Source organism: Aquarana catesbeiana, linkage group LG10, assembly GCF_042186555.1.
Source record: "Aquarana catesbeiana isolate 2022-GZ linkage group LG10, ASM4218655v1, whole genome shotgun sequence".
NCBI classification, from domain to species: domain Eukaryota; kingdom Metazoa; phylum Chordata; class Amphibia; order Anura; family Ranidae; genus Aquarana; species Aquarana catesbeiana.
Window position 1 is genome coordinate 17884470 of NC_133333.1, and position 14475 is coordinate 17898944.

Here is a 14475-nt window from a genome sequence, read left to right on the forward strand (position 1 = left end):
AAAGCATGAAAAAAACGCATTGGTGTGAACCAAGCCTAATACAGAGCAAAAGTACATGCGGTTTGGCCAAATAGCCCTGCAAATATTTTATAAATACATCCCTATGCAACTATGAAATCTGTAATGCCGTGTACACATGGGCGGACTTTTCGACCGGACTGGTCCGACGGAACGAATCCGCCGCACAATCCGACCGTGTGTGGGCTTCATCGGACCTTCAGCGGACTTTTTCTGTCGAAAATCAGACGGACTTTAGATTTGAGACATGTTTCAAATCTTTCAGCCGGAACTTTGCCATACCCAGCTCCTATCGACAAATCCGCTCGTCTGTATGCTAGTCCGACAGACGAAAACCGACGCTAGGGCAGCTATTGGCTACTGGCTATCAACTTCCTTATTTTAGTGCGGTCGTACGTCATCACATACGAATCCGCCGGACTTTGGTGTGCTTGTGTGTAGGCAAGTCCGTTCGTTAGAAAGTCCGTCGAAAGTCTGTCGTAACTCAGTCGGAAAGACCGTCGGACCTTTGATGCCGAAAAATCCGCCCGTGTGTACGCGGCATTAGACTGTCCTAAACCTCCTATACAACCCCTACATTGATGTATATTGTTATTATGGGAAATTCTTCGTACGTTTAACAAATTCTTTTTTGTGCATTCAGTCTCTGTGTCTCTGGGGGAGTGGCAGTGGGTGTGTCCCCTGTCTATATACTGTGTGCTAAAGGTGTCACACCTCGTCATCTCAGGAGGTTGGGAGGTGGAGTTAAGCCAGGAATCGAAACTTCTCATTCTGTGTATACTCTGCTCAGCTCAGAGGTTGAATACAGGCTGATAGCTTTGGATTACTTTCATTTCCTCCTCCTTTCCTTCAACAATGGCTGTTGCTGAACTCAGGAACGAGCTGAACTGCTCCATCTGCCTGAATGTGTATGAAGACCCTGTAATTCTGAGATGTGGTCACAACTTCTGTTCCACCTGTATAGGAAATGTATTGACCTCACAAGAAGGATCTGGAGGTTATTCCTGTCCGGAATGCAGGATGCAGTTTGAGGAGCGACCTGAACTACAGAGAAATATCGTTTTAAGGAACATCGCAGAGCGTTTCCAGTCTACTCATCCCGAGGAGGAATCTGGTGGAATCTTGTGTACTTACTGCATTAACTTTTCAACACCCGCTGTCAAGACCTGTGTCAATTGTGAGGCTTCTTTGTGCAAGGGTCACGTCAAGGTGCACATTAAATCACCAGAACATGTGTTGATTGAGCCCACCACTTATTTGGAGAAGAGAAAATGCTCCCAACACAAGAAGATCTTGGAGTACTATTGCTGTGAGGACTCTGTCTGTATCTGTGTCTCCTGTAGATTGGATGGAACCCATAAGGGGCACCAGGTTGAGTTGATTGAAGATGCCTTTGAGAAGAAGAGAGAAAAGTTTAGGAATGTTCTTGGGGATTTGTCCTCACAGAAAGAGGAGGCCAGAAGTAGGATCCAGACTCTTCTGGGTCACAAGGACAAAGTGAAGAGGAAAGCAGCTACTTTTAACAAGAGAGTCACAAACTTGTTCAGGGACATCCATAAAAAGTTGGATGCTCTTAAGAAGCGGATCCTCAACGAGGGTCACAGGCAAGAAGAGGAAGCTACGAACTCGGTAACTGACCTCATCCAGCATCTGGAAGCCGAAATAGATGAATTCTCCAAGAAGATAACAATGGCTGAGAAGCTGTACAACATAAAGGACCCGCTAAATGTTTTAAGAGACGATGGGACAACTAAAGAGGGTCAAAAAGACTTGAAGGGAACAACAAGGACAAATGATGTAAAAGATCTCCATGAAGGGCCAGCTTTCAAATCATTGCTGAAGGGTTTGTTTGATATTGTAAATCAAGTGAGGTTAGATACATTGCAGGTTAATTCAGACATTGTACTAGACATAGATACAGCTGGGAATAATGTGAATGTTTCTAAAGACTTAAAAACTGTGTCTTACACAGAAAGTTGTACTTACCCAACATCTCCATTTATTAATAATCAGATTTATAGTAAAATTATTTTCTCATCAGGACAACATTACTGGGAAGTGGAGACCAGCAAAACAGGTCATTGGAGGATAGGGGTTGCCTATGCAAGTATAGACACCAAAGATGGTTTAATTGGAAATAATAAGAAGTCTTGGTGTCTACGTAGGTATAATGGCAAGTCTTTTGTTGTGTATGATGACAAGGAAATGGGTTTAATGCAAACATTTTCTAGCCTCAGGTTTGGGATATATCTGGATTATGAGGATGGCCGGCTCTCATTTTATGAACTGAGTGATCCGGTGAGACACATACACACCTTTCGTACCACTTTCACAGAACCCCTTCATGCTGCATTTTTAGTATTAAACAGTTCTGTGACAATTCTGAACGTGGCACAATGAAAACTATCCAAGGGATCATTTCCAAAGTACTATTGCAGGTCTACTGCTATTTCAAGGGGGTAAATGAAGGTGACTGCCAATAAGAGATGAGCCTTGATTCGGTCCAAACTTCAAAGTAAGCTATCAGTTCCAGCCCAATTAGCCGTCGCTGAGACATTCCCCACCCTGTGGTTGCACATACACAAAGAGGCTTCGATACTCGTGACACCATCGACCTAATAGGACCATATAAGGCTGGCACTGACAACTTTCTTCCAGGTCCAACCGAACCCTTACTGCCAGTGCAGAGTGAACAATCAGGTTCCCTTATACCAGGGGTCTCAAACTGGCGTCCCTCCAGCTGTTGTAAAACTACAAGTCCCATCAGGCCTCTGCCTGTGGGAGGAGTCATGCTTGGAACTGTCAGCCTTGCAATGCCTCATGGGACTTGTAGTTTCGCAACAGCTGGAGGGCCACCAGTTTGAGATCCCTGCCTTATACTGTATGTATATTCTAAACTTTTAGAGTAGGAAAGATTTAGAACCCCCTTGTTCTAATTTATTAGAAATGTCCTCTCTCTTTCCGTTGGGTTTCAGGGGCAGGAAGTGAAAATTAACTCCCCAATAGAATACAGACTTGATATAAAACTAAAATAAAAAAGTTTTGTCTGCACAAAAACCTGAACTCCCTAATCCAGCTACTTATATTAACCTTCTGTGCCTTCCAATGCAGCTCCATCAACCAAATAAAGCAGACAGAGATAAGCTAAGATGGGATTGGGTTTACATCAACTTTAAAGCCCAATTCTGAGAAATTTGAAAATGATCCCTTTCTGTGGGGCTGTTCTTGCACTTTATGTAAAGGGAGGGTTAAAACCCCTGGGGGTTTATTTTTTTGGTGTGTCCCACCGGGGAGATTTCCCTTCCTGGAGATGCAACAGGAAGTGAGAGGAAATTCCATCTTAGACAATTATCACCAGAATTGATGTCTCCCTTTTAAAACCTTGCCTCTTATTCCAGTGACAACTCAAAATTCTGGATTTCCTATCACTTTGTGTTTCAGTGATGATGGTCACCAGGACAAATAGGGGGAGATTTACTAAAACTGAAGCACTCAGAATCTGGTGCAGCTGTGCACGGCAGCCAATCAGCTTTTAACTTCAGCTTGTTCAACTAAGCTTTGACAATAAAACCTGGAAGCTGATTGGTTTCTATGCAGAACTGCACCAGATTTTGCACCATGCAGTTTTAGGAAATAAACAGTGGAACCTTGGTTTACGAGTAAAGCGGATATTGAGCTTTTTGAAAGCCGAGCAACTTTTTTTAATTCTGACTCGCTTTGCGAGTGTTGTCTCACAAAACAAGCAGAATTTAAGCTAATGGGGTGTGCAGTACAGCATTTGGCCGGAGGTGCGGGGGCGCCGGGGGCACTTGGACCGGTTCGGAGCCGATCGGAAATATTCGGAATGACTCGGAAATACTCAGTTTCAGAGCCTTTCCGTGGCTTTCCGAGTTCAGCCGAGCGCTCCCAGAGTATTTCCGAGGCTCTCTGGCGCCCCCCCCCACACCTCTGGCCACATGCGGTATTGCATGTAATAGAAGTCAATGTGGAACGAATTATCTTCCTTTCCATTGACTTCTATGGGGAAACTCGCTTTGATGTGCGAGTGCTTTGGATTATAAGCACTCTCCTGGAACATATTATGCTCGTAATCCGAGGTTCCACTGTATTTACAACTTATTTTTTTATACTTCCTTATGTGTTGATATAATAATAGCAAACACAGGCACATAAAAAGGAAAAAAAAATGAAATGCCCTAGGGTCCTTTTACATTTGTGCGGTGCACTAATTCCATAGAATTTGGATGCGAAACAAAATATTTTGTCTAATGCACTATATATATATAGAATGTTATAGAATCATTCAAATGCAAATAATAGGATTGTTTTACTTTATATTGTGGGTTAAAAATTTTTGGGTGTTTTCCATAACACAGTATAGTTAATTATAGTATAGTATAGTGTATAGTACTGTATGTAATACTGATGTTGAATTTTGGATGGTCAAATCCAAATTTCAGAATTATTTTTAGCAGTTCTTCTGGGATGACCAAAGGATGCTCCGAAGGTTGTATTTTCTTCTAATATTGCTTGAGCGCCCTTAGCTTCACTGTCAGTGCCACCAGGTCCCATCCATCCATCTTTAATATCCTCGGTAGAATTTTTAATTCAAGTGGCCTCCTCATCACATTATTGGGGTGGGCTTTCAGGAGCTCCCCAAATCATGTTTTCATCATTTTTGGCTTTATAATACACATTGTTTTTCTACCTTTGGATAGAGTGATAAAGCGTTGGAACCCCCCGATGGTTATTACTGGTTAACAGAGCATGTGGGGTTGATTTCCTAAAACTGTAGAGTGAAACTTTGCATGGTGGCCAATCAGCTTCTAACTTCAGCTTTTTCAATGAAAGTGGTTGTATACCCTTTTTTTTTAATTTTTACCTACAGGTACACCTATTATAAAGCTTACCTGTAGGTAAAATGAATATCCCCTAAACCTGTAACGGTTTAGGAGATAGTCACTTTGCATGCAGCTGCACTGCGAAGGCCTGGCTGAAGGTGTGGCAGACGATGCCGGACTTTGCTGGGAAGAAGACTCCCACGTGCATGCGCGGGAGTGACGTAATCGCGGCTCCAGCCACTCACAGCACCGGAGCCGCGAACCCGGAAGAAAACCAGAGGTCATGTCAGGTGTCAGCAGCAGGAAGAGTACGGGGCAGCCCCGTAGTAAAGTCTAGTAGCAGGAAGAGGATGGGGCAGCCTTGCAGTAAAGTCCAGTAGCAGGAAGAGGACGGGGCAGCCCTGCAGTAAAGTCCAGTAGCAGGAAGAGGACAGGGCAGCCATGTAGTAAAGTCCAGTAGCAGGAAGAGGGCGGGGCAGCCCTGCAGTAAAGTCCAGTAGCAGGAAGAGGACAGGGCAGCCATGTAGTAAAGTTCAGTAGCAGGAAGAGGACGGGGCAGCCATGTAGTAAAGTCCAGTAGCAGGGAGAGGACGGGGCAGCCATGTAGTAAAGTCCAGTAGCAGGAAGAGGACGGGGCAGCCTTGCAGTAAAGTCCAGTAGCAGGGAGAGGACGGGGCAGCCATGTAGTAAAGTCCAGTAGCAGGGAGAGGACGGGGCAGCCATGTAGTAAAGTCCAGTAGCAGGAAGAGGACGGGGCAGCCCCGTAGTAAAGTCTAGTAGCAGGAAGAGGACGGGGCAGCCTTGCAGTAAAGTCCAGTAGCAGGGAGAGGACGGGGCAGCCATGTAGTAAAGTCCAGTAGCAGGGAGAGGACGGGGCAGCCATGTAGTAAAGTCCAGTAGCAGGAAGAGGACGGGCAGCCATGTAGTAAAGTCCAGTAGCAGGGAGAGGACGGGGCAGCCATATAGTAAAGTCCAGTAGCAGGAAGAGGACAGGGCAGCCATGTAGTAAAGTCCAGTAGCAGGAAGAGGACGGGGCAGCCTTGCAGTAAAGTCCAGTAGCAGGAAGAGGACGAGGCAGCCCTGCAGTAAAGTCCAGTAGCAGGAAGAGGACAGGGCAGCCATGTAGTAAAGTCCAGTAGCAGGAAGAGGGCGGGGCAGCCCTGCAGTAAAGTCCAGTAGCAGGAAGAGGACGGGGCAGCCCTGTAGTAAAGTCCAGTAGCAAGAAGAGGACGGGGGCAGCCCTGTAGTAAAGTCCAGTAGCAGGAAGAGGATGCGGCAGCCTTGCAGTAAAGTCCAGTAGCAGGAAGAGGACGGGGCAGCCCTGCAGTAAAGTCCAGTAGCAGGAAGAGGACGGGGCAGCCATGTAGTAAAGTCCAGTAGCAGGAAGAGGATGGGGCAGCCCTGCAGTAAAGTCCAGTAGCAGGAAGAGGACGGGGCAGCCCTGTAGTAAAGTCCAGTAGCAAGAAGAGGACGGGGGCAGCCCTGTAGTAAAGTCCAGTAGCAGGAAGAGGATGCGGCAGCCTTGCAGTAAAGTCCAGTAGCAGGAAGAGGACGGGGCAGCCCTGCAGTAAAGTCCAGTAGCAGGAAGAGGACGGGGCAGCCCTGCAGTAAAGTCCAGTAGCAGGAAGAGGACGGGGCAGCCCTGTAGTAAAGTCCAGTAGCAAGAAGAGGACGGGGCAGCCCTGCAGTGAAGATCCAGCAGATACAGAATCCAGCATCCTGCACATTGGAGGACATACTTCTTTATAGGAAACCAATGTAACTAAAGCTGCACTGATTTTTTTTTACCTAAACTGCAGTTTAACCACCTCGGTTCTCATCCCTGTACACCCCCAAAAGGACCACAACAAGTTTTACATTTCTGCTATTGACCCTTTTTTGTTTGTTTTTTTTTGGAGGGCAATACCTTGTCATTACTTAAAGCCAAACCACAAATGTAATATATATCGGCTTACCAATCATTAGAAGTGGTGGCTGCTTTAGTTTTCTTTTTTAGGCTTTTTCCTCTGTTTTCACCTGGTGATCGGGCCAATAACACACCTCCTGTTATAGAGTGTCCTCACTCTGGATGAAGGGGCACAGGGGGCACAGCGGACAGCAGTACTTCCAGTCTGGGGGGGGGGGAGGTGTAAGATGTACTAGAAGATTTAAATACACTAAAAACTTGAAGCCAAACTTCAGCTGACACTTTATACTCAGTTACAGAAAACTGTTTTTCCCTTTTAAGATAAATCTTTTCTATAAATAAAAGTTGATCATTGTAAGCACTCCTCTCAGTGTTAAATGATTTGTTCTCACCCATGTAAACTGATCCAGAGAAGAGCTTGTTCTTTTGAAAAACAACAGACTAACTGGCCAGATCACCAGATGGAAATATAAGAAGGGAAAAAAAAAAAAGCAAAACGAATGCAGCCACCACATCTAAGAATTGGTAAGCTGCAATATAATATGTTTTATGCTTTTGGGTTTATATACTGCTTTGAGTTTATTGCAGCAAATCAATGTACAGACAAGTCCATCAGGTGCAACTAACGCTGATGCGTTTCACTCATAAAGACTCTATGGGGTGGATTTACTATATATTATATATTATATGAAATCATTTTTATTCTACTTTGATTATAGTTAGTTACTATAGATAAAAAAATATGCATGCTATTATATAGTTTGTCTTTTGTAAAAAATCACACTGAAATGATCATTCAGTTATTCTCAAGTGAAATAAAAGCTTTATTTTCAATGTTGTGCTTCCTTTAATGTGACATAAAAAATAAATAAATAAATAAAATAAATAATTAAAAAAAAAAAAAAAAAAAAAACTAAAAAATATAAAATAATAGTTTAGAGTAGAAGGGCAAGACAGAGTTAATCAGGGCTGATTAGTGTATTTTATGGGTTGATAAGGGACAGATTGTAATTAAAGGGTATGTGAACCCAACTTTTCAGATTACTGATATGCCCATGGTGTATACCAGTGATGGCGAACCTTGGCACCCCAGATGTTTTGGAACTACATTTCCCATGATGCTCTTGCACTCTGCAGTGTAGTTGAGCATCATGGGAAATGTAGTTCCAAAACATCTGGGGTGCCAAGGTTCGCCATCACTGGTGTATACCATGTACTTGTATGAGAAAGTCTCCTGTTCTTCTTGTATTGCTTCCTCTGTGTGAAACCCCCGGTGTTCCTCCCAGTCCCCTCTGCTTTCCCATGAAAAGCTGACCACACCAGGCATGAGAGCATAGCATGGTCAGTTCTCTAGCTGTGCTGGGAACTCAGTCTGCTCTCATCCAATGATTAGACTTATGTTGATACCTCCCCCCCTCCCCCATGCACAGCCATTCACTGGGAAGCTCAGTGTGCTGTTGCTTCTCCTCCCCCAGCTCTTATGCAGCTGAGAACAGAGGGAATGTGATCATTTATAAAAAAAAAAGGTATTTATAATGTTATAATGTTCATGTCCACCGTGACCTTACACCCAGAAGAGGAGGAGGAGACTAGGCAGAAGGATATCTGTCGGAGAGCCGCGCTGATCTGCGGTCTGTAATGGGGGAGATGTAAACTGAGCACATTAGAAGAGTTACATTTGGGTATTTGCATAGGGGAGAATGCATTTGGGGCGTTACACTTGATTTGGGAGATTACACTGGGGGTATTGCATTGGGGGCTTTACATTGGAGGGATTGTACATTAGACTCGGGGCATTTCACTGGGGAGGGGGGGGATACACGGAGTGGGCGAATACACTGTGGGCTGAGGTGTGCGCAGCCCATTGAATTAGGGTGCGCACCCCAAAGCTCAAACACACGTGCATTTCTTGTCAGCCTCAGCTGCACTGGACAATCAATGAATGGGAAATGCTCTGTGCTGAGCGGCTTCCTGTTCATTCACAAACTGAAGCATAATAAACACAGTTTACTATGCTTCAGTTATGAATGAACACAGTGAGTGACTGTGTTCACTGTATTCATTTGGAAAAGGAAGGGGATTGTAAATGACATATTTATTGGCCCCTTCCCCCACTCTCCATCCTGAAATATCCCCCGCAGCAGCCAGGGGTAGAGGAGAGGAGGGAAACCAGCAGCACTGCAGTAGGGGAATCAGCACAGTACGTAGTGATTAGGGTGTGCCCAGAAACACCTGGCACACCCCCTGTGCATGCCTATGACTGTAGGAGATTAAACTGTGGGGGATTACACTGTGGGGGATTACACTGGGGGGATTACATTGTGGGGGATTACACTGGGGGGATTACACTGGGGGGATTACATTGTGGGGGATTACACTGGGGGGATTACACTGTGGTGGATTACACTGGGGGGATATACACTGGGGGGATTACACTTTGGGGATTACACTGTGGGGGATTACACTGGGGGGATTACACTGTGGTGGATTACACTGGGGGGATATACACTGGGGGGATTACACTTTGGGGATTACACTGTGGGGGATTACACTTTGGGGATTACACTGTGGTGGATTACACTGGGGGGATTACACTGTGGTGGATTACACTGGGGGGATATACACTGTGGGGGATTACACTGGGGGGATTACACTTTGGGGATTACACTGTGAGGGATTAGACTGTGGGGGATTACACTGTGGTTGATAACACTGTGGGGATTACACTTTGGGGATTACACTTTGGGGATTACACTGTGGGGGATTACACTGGGGGGATTACACTTTGGGGATTACACTGGGGGGATTACACTTTGGGGATTACACTGTGGGGGATTACACTGGGGGGATTACACTGTGGTGGATTACACTGTGGTGGATTACACTGGGGGGATTACACTGTGGGGGATTACACTGGGGGATTACACTGTGGGGCATGAGACTGGGGGGATTACACTTTGGGGGATTACACTGTGGTTGATAACACTGTGGGGATTACACTGGGGGGATATACACTGGGGGGGATATACACTGTGGGGGATTACACTGGGGGGATTACACTGGGGGGATATACACTGGGGGGGATATACACTGTGGGGGATTACACTGGGGGGATTACACAGTGGGGGATTACACTGTGGTTGATAACACTGTGGGGGATTACACTGGGGGGATTACACTGTGGGGATTACACTGGGGGGCATGAGACTGGGGGGATTACACTGTGGTTGATAACACTGTGGGGGATTACACTGGGGGGATTACACTGTGGGGATTACACTGGGGGGATTACACTGTGGGGATTACACTGGGGGGATTACACTGGGGGGATTACACTGGGGGGATTACACTGGGGGGATTACACTGGGGGGATTCACACTCAAGGGATTGCATTGGGGGACCATTACACTTAGGGAATTACAATGGGGGGGACTTACACAGGGGTAAGTACATTGGGGGCATTACACTGGGGGGATTTACACTAGGAATGGCTTTTCTACTGGGTGGATTACACTGCGGGGGATTACACGGGGAGTCGGGTGATAAACTCCGGGGGATTCACACTGGAAGGATTGCATTGGGGACAATACAGTTGGGGATTACAGGCCATCCCTACTCCTGACCTCCTCCCTAACAAAAGTGCTACTGCAGCCCAGCGCCACCTGCTGTGGAGAAAATAGACTGCAGCTTCCTACATGGAGGAGAAATTTCGCTTGCCATCTGCATTTACTAATAAAAAGAGGTACGTTACATTTGTTTTAGTACATTTAACCTGCTAACTGGCTTTGAAAATGCCTTTTTATCATTTTGAAAGGAAAATACTAGAGAGCTTTCATGGATTTTAGGGCAAGTATTGAAATGTAAATCAATGTTTATTTATTTTACAGGATATTTTATTATGAGAGGCAAAACCAACAGATTTTTAGAGCAACATCAAACTGCTCTGCATCGCATTCCTGCCCTTCCCTGATCTTTATTTAGAAGCCGGTGAAATGTAAGGGATATCAGTATCACATGGGCTATTTTCACTCCCACATTCCAGACCCTCCAACATCACAACTTCAGACTGAACGTCTCCTGTGACAGAGGAATAGCTGGGAAGATTTTGCACTCCCTGGAGGGCTAGAAACACTGAAAACACTGACTTTTTAACCTTTTTTCCCACAAATAGAGCTTTTAGTGGTATTCGATCAGCTCTGCGGTTTTTATTTTTCTGCGCTATTAACAAAAAAAAAAAAGACCAACAATTTTGAAAAAAAAGAATCAATATTTTTTATTTTATTTTTTTTTTAGAATCAATATTTTTTACTTTATGCTATAAAACATATCCAATTAAAAATAATGTAAAAAATCTAATTTCTTCATCAGTTTAGGTCAATATGTATTCTGCTACATATTTTTGGTAAAAAAAAAAAATCCCAACAAGCATTTATTGTACAAAAGTTATAGCGTCTAAAAAAAAAACTATGGGATATTTTCTTTTTTTTTTTTTTACTAGTAATGGCAGTGATCAGCGACTTTTAGCGGGACTGCGATATTGCGCTGGACAAATCGGACACCTAACTGACATTTTTGACACTTTAAGGGAACCGGTGACACTAATACAGCGATCAGCGCAAAAAAAATATACACTGTCACTGTACTAATGACAGTGGCTGGGAAGGGGTTAACAGGGGCAAAGGGTTAAAGTGTTTGTTAACCCCCCCCCAAAAAAAAAAAATGTCAGATTGTGGTCCCTTAAAGCAGATTACACAGCACAGCACTCCCTGAATCTGCCACTTCCTGTATGCCCCTCTCTAAACTGACCACGATAACCACGGCTACTCAGCCCTGACCACCTTCCTGCACCTCAGGGTCTTCTCTGTGTCTTTGTCGATGCCCCCCCCCCCCCCCCGGGCCGCTACTTTTACAAATAAAAACCCTAAAATTGTCACTGCCAGCCCCTCTATTAGAGGCTGGCATACCACACTACCCAAGTCCTTTGTAAAAACGAGCGCTCTAAATACCTCTTTAGAGCTTTTTTGTAGGCCGGTCACGTGACTCGTGGCCGCTTTACAGCTCCGAAACATTGCTTCTGCGGGAGGTCATGTGATCTCCCCGGCTGACGTCAGAGGGAGATCACGGCCCCTCCCACAGAAGTAATGTCTCGGAGCTGTAAAGCGGCTGCGAGTCACGTGACCGGCCTGAAGACAGCCCTAAAGAGGTATTTAGAGCGCTCGTTTTTACAAAGGACTTGGGTAGTGTGGTATGCCTCTAATAGAGGGACTGGCAGTGAATAATATTTTAGACTTAACATACACTTTAACTGTGTGCCTAGGTTGTGCTTACTCACTGTGGGGGAGGTGCTTTGACTAGGGGAAGACATAGATCCATGCTCCTGCTTTGCAGAAACACAGGATCCATGCCTTCCCTTCTGACAGAGCGACATTGTGCCTTGTTTACCTAGGCAGATTGTTGATCTGCCGGTGTCCTGTGTAATCGGTGGAGGCCCACGGATGTCAAGTCCGCGGTACCCGCCGATGGGCTCCCCTTGTGTGTGTCTGCAACAGGACGCCGGCGGGGCATGTGCGCGCCCCAGACCCGGAAGTGTCATATCACGTACTAGGTTCGTGATCTGAGAACAGAGCAGCCGCCCTACTGCAGTATATCTGTGGTGGGCGGTCGTTAAGTGCTTAAGATTGGAGAGTGCAAAAACCTGGTGCAGCTCTGCATAGAAACCAATCAGCTTCCAGGTTTTATTGTCAAAGCTTAACTGAACAAGCTGAAGTTAGAAGCTGATTGGTTTCTCTGCAGAGCTGCACCAAGTTTTGCACTCTCCAGTTTTAGTAAATCAACCCCAGTGTGTCTGCATGGAGGATGGTGGAGATCCTTTGGTAGTAGCAGTAGTAGTAGAGGCAGGGCTTTGCTTCCTCATGTCAAAGCCTCCAGCAAGGAGAACAATGAGAAACACAGTAGTGACATCAGAAAATCTCACTCCAAATCTCCTAAAGAATAGCAGTCAGAGGCAGCAGTGCCTTAGACCCCATACACACGATTTTCTGCAGATTTTTGTCTTCAGATTTACCAAAACCATATAATATGAGGTCAAACCTTTAGGCCTCATGTACACGGCTGCTGGTAAACGGACGTTCAGAGGCAGTTGGCTGCTTTTTTCAGCTGCCCCTGAACTCATCCAATGTTATCTTATGTGTACATGTACACAGGTTCATTTAATGTCGTTTTTAGGCAGTTGCATCTATAGGCTTTTCTTTGAAGGCAAAAAAATGAGTTCAGACGCCGAAGTTTCCAACGTTTCAGACGCTAAACGCCGCTAAACGCAGCAAAATGCGGTACTGGCGTTTTGCCGTGATTTTGTTTATAAGCGTTTTTACAGGCGCACCATTTTTTAACATTACAAAACTTAAAAATGATAACAAATGATGAAAAAACACAATTTTTTTTTTTTTTTTGTAAAAAACATGTAATTGCGTGCTATGCTTCATAGACCATTTATATATCCCTAATGAGCCCATGATCCAATCCAATACACCACTAGCATTTCCGTTAGCCAAAGTATAATTGGAATTTGACCTATATGTTGTTAGATTTCAACCAGATGACCCCACCATTGAGCTTCACCCCCGACTTGATCAAACATAGTTGCATTATTATTATTATTATTATTATACAGGATTTATATAGCGCCGACAGTTTACGCAGCGCTTTACAACATTAGGGCAGACAGTACAATTAAAATACAATTCAATATAGGAGGAATCAGAGAGCCCTGCTCTTTAGAGCTTTAGTTGCATGAAATTTAGGGTTAGGGGTTAGGGTTAGTGTTTCCTATTAGGGTTAATGGGTTATGGTTAGGGTTAGGGTTTGCCCCTTGAAGAACAAGTTTAGGTTTATGGTAAGGGTTATGGTTTCCCGTTAGGGTTTATGGTTAGGGTTTGGGGGTTATGGTTAGGGTTTTCCCCTTGAAGAACAAGTTTAGGGTTATGGTAAGTGCTATGGTTTCCTGTTAGGGTTAGGGTTTCTGGTTAGGGTTTCCCATTAGGGTTAGGGGGTTATTGTTAGGGTTAGGGTTTTCCCCTTGAAGAACAAGTTTTGGGTTATGGTAAGTGTTATGGTTTCCAGTTAGGGTTAGGGTTTCCGGTTAGGGTTAGGGTTTTCCATTAGGGGGTTATTGTTAGGATTTTCGCCTTGAAGAACAAGTTTAGGGTTATGGTAAGTGTTATGGTTTCCCATTAGAGTTAGGGTTTTTGGTTAAGGTTTTCCATTGGGGTTAGGGGGTTATGGTTAGGGTTAGGGTTTTCCCCTTGAAGAACAAGTTTAGGGTTATGGTAAGTGTTATGGTTTCCTGTTAGGGTTTCCCATTAGGGTTAGGGGGTTATGGTTAGGGTTTTCCCCTTGAAGAACAAGTTTAGGGTTATGGTAAGTGTTATGGTTTCCTGTTAGGGTTTCCCATTAGGGTTAGGGGGTTATGGTTAGGGTTTTCCCCTTGAAGAACAAGTTTAGGGTTATGGTAAGTGTTATGGTTTCCCGTTAGGGTTAGGGTTTCCCATTAGGGTTAGGGGGTTATGGTTAGGGTTAGGGTTTTCCCCTTGAAGAACAAGTTTAGGGTTATGGTAAGTGCTATAGTTTCCCGTTAGGGTTAGGGTTTCCGGTTAGGGTTTCCCATTAGGGTTAGGGGGTTAGGGTTTTCCCCTTGAAGAACAAGTTAGGGTT

General features: G+C 44.8%; 1 protein-coding gene across 1 annotated transcript; it reads left to right on the forward strand.

The window, feature by feature from the left end:
* The first annotated feature begins 750 nt into the window (after positions 1-750).
* LOC141110410 (E3 ubiquitin/ISG15 ligase TRIM25-like) lies at positions 751-7599 on the forward strand. The gene has a single exon (XM_073601747.1). It carries the CDS (start codon positions 874-876, stop codon positions 2416-2418), a length of 1545 nt encoding a protein of 514 aa, XP_073457848.1. The 5' UTR covers positions 751-873; the 3' UTR covers positions 2419-7599.
* Positions 7600-14475: the final 6876 nt, after the last annotated feature.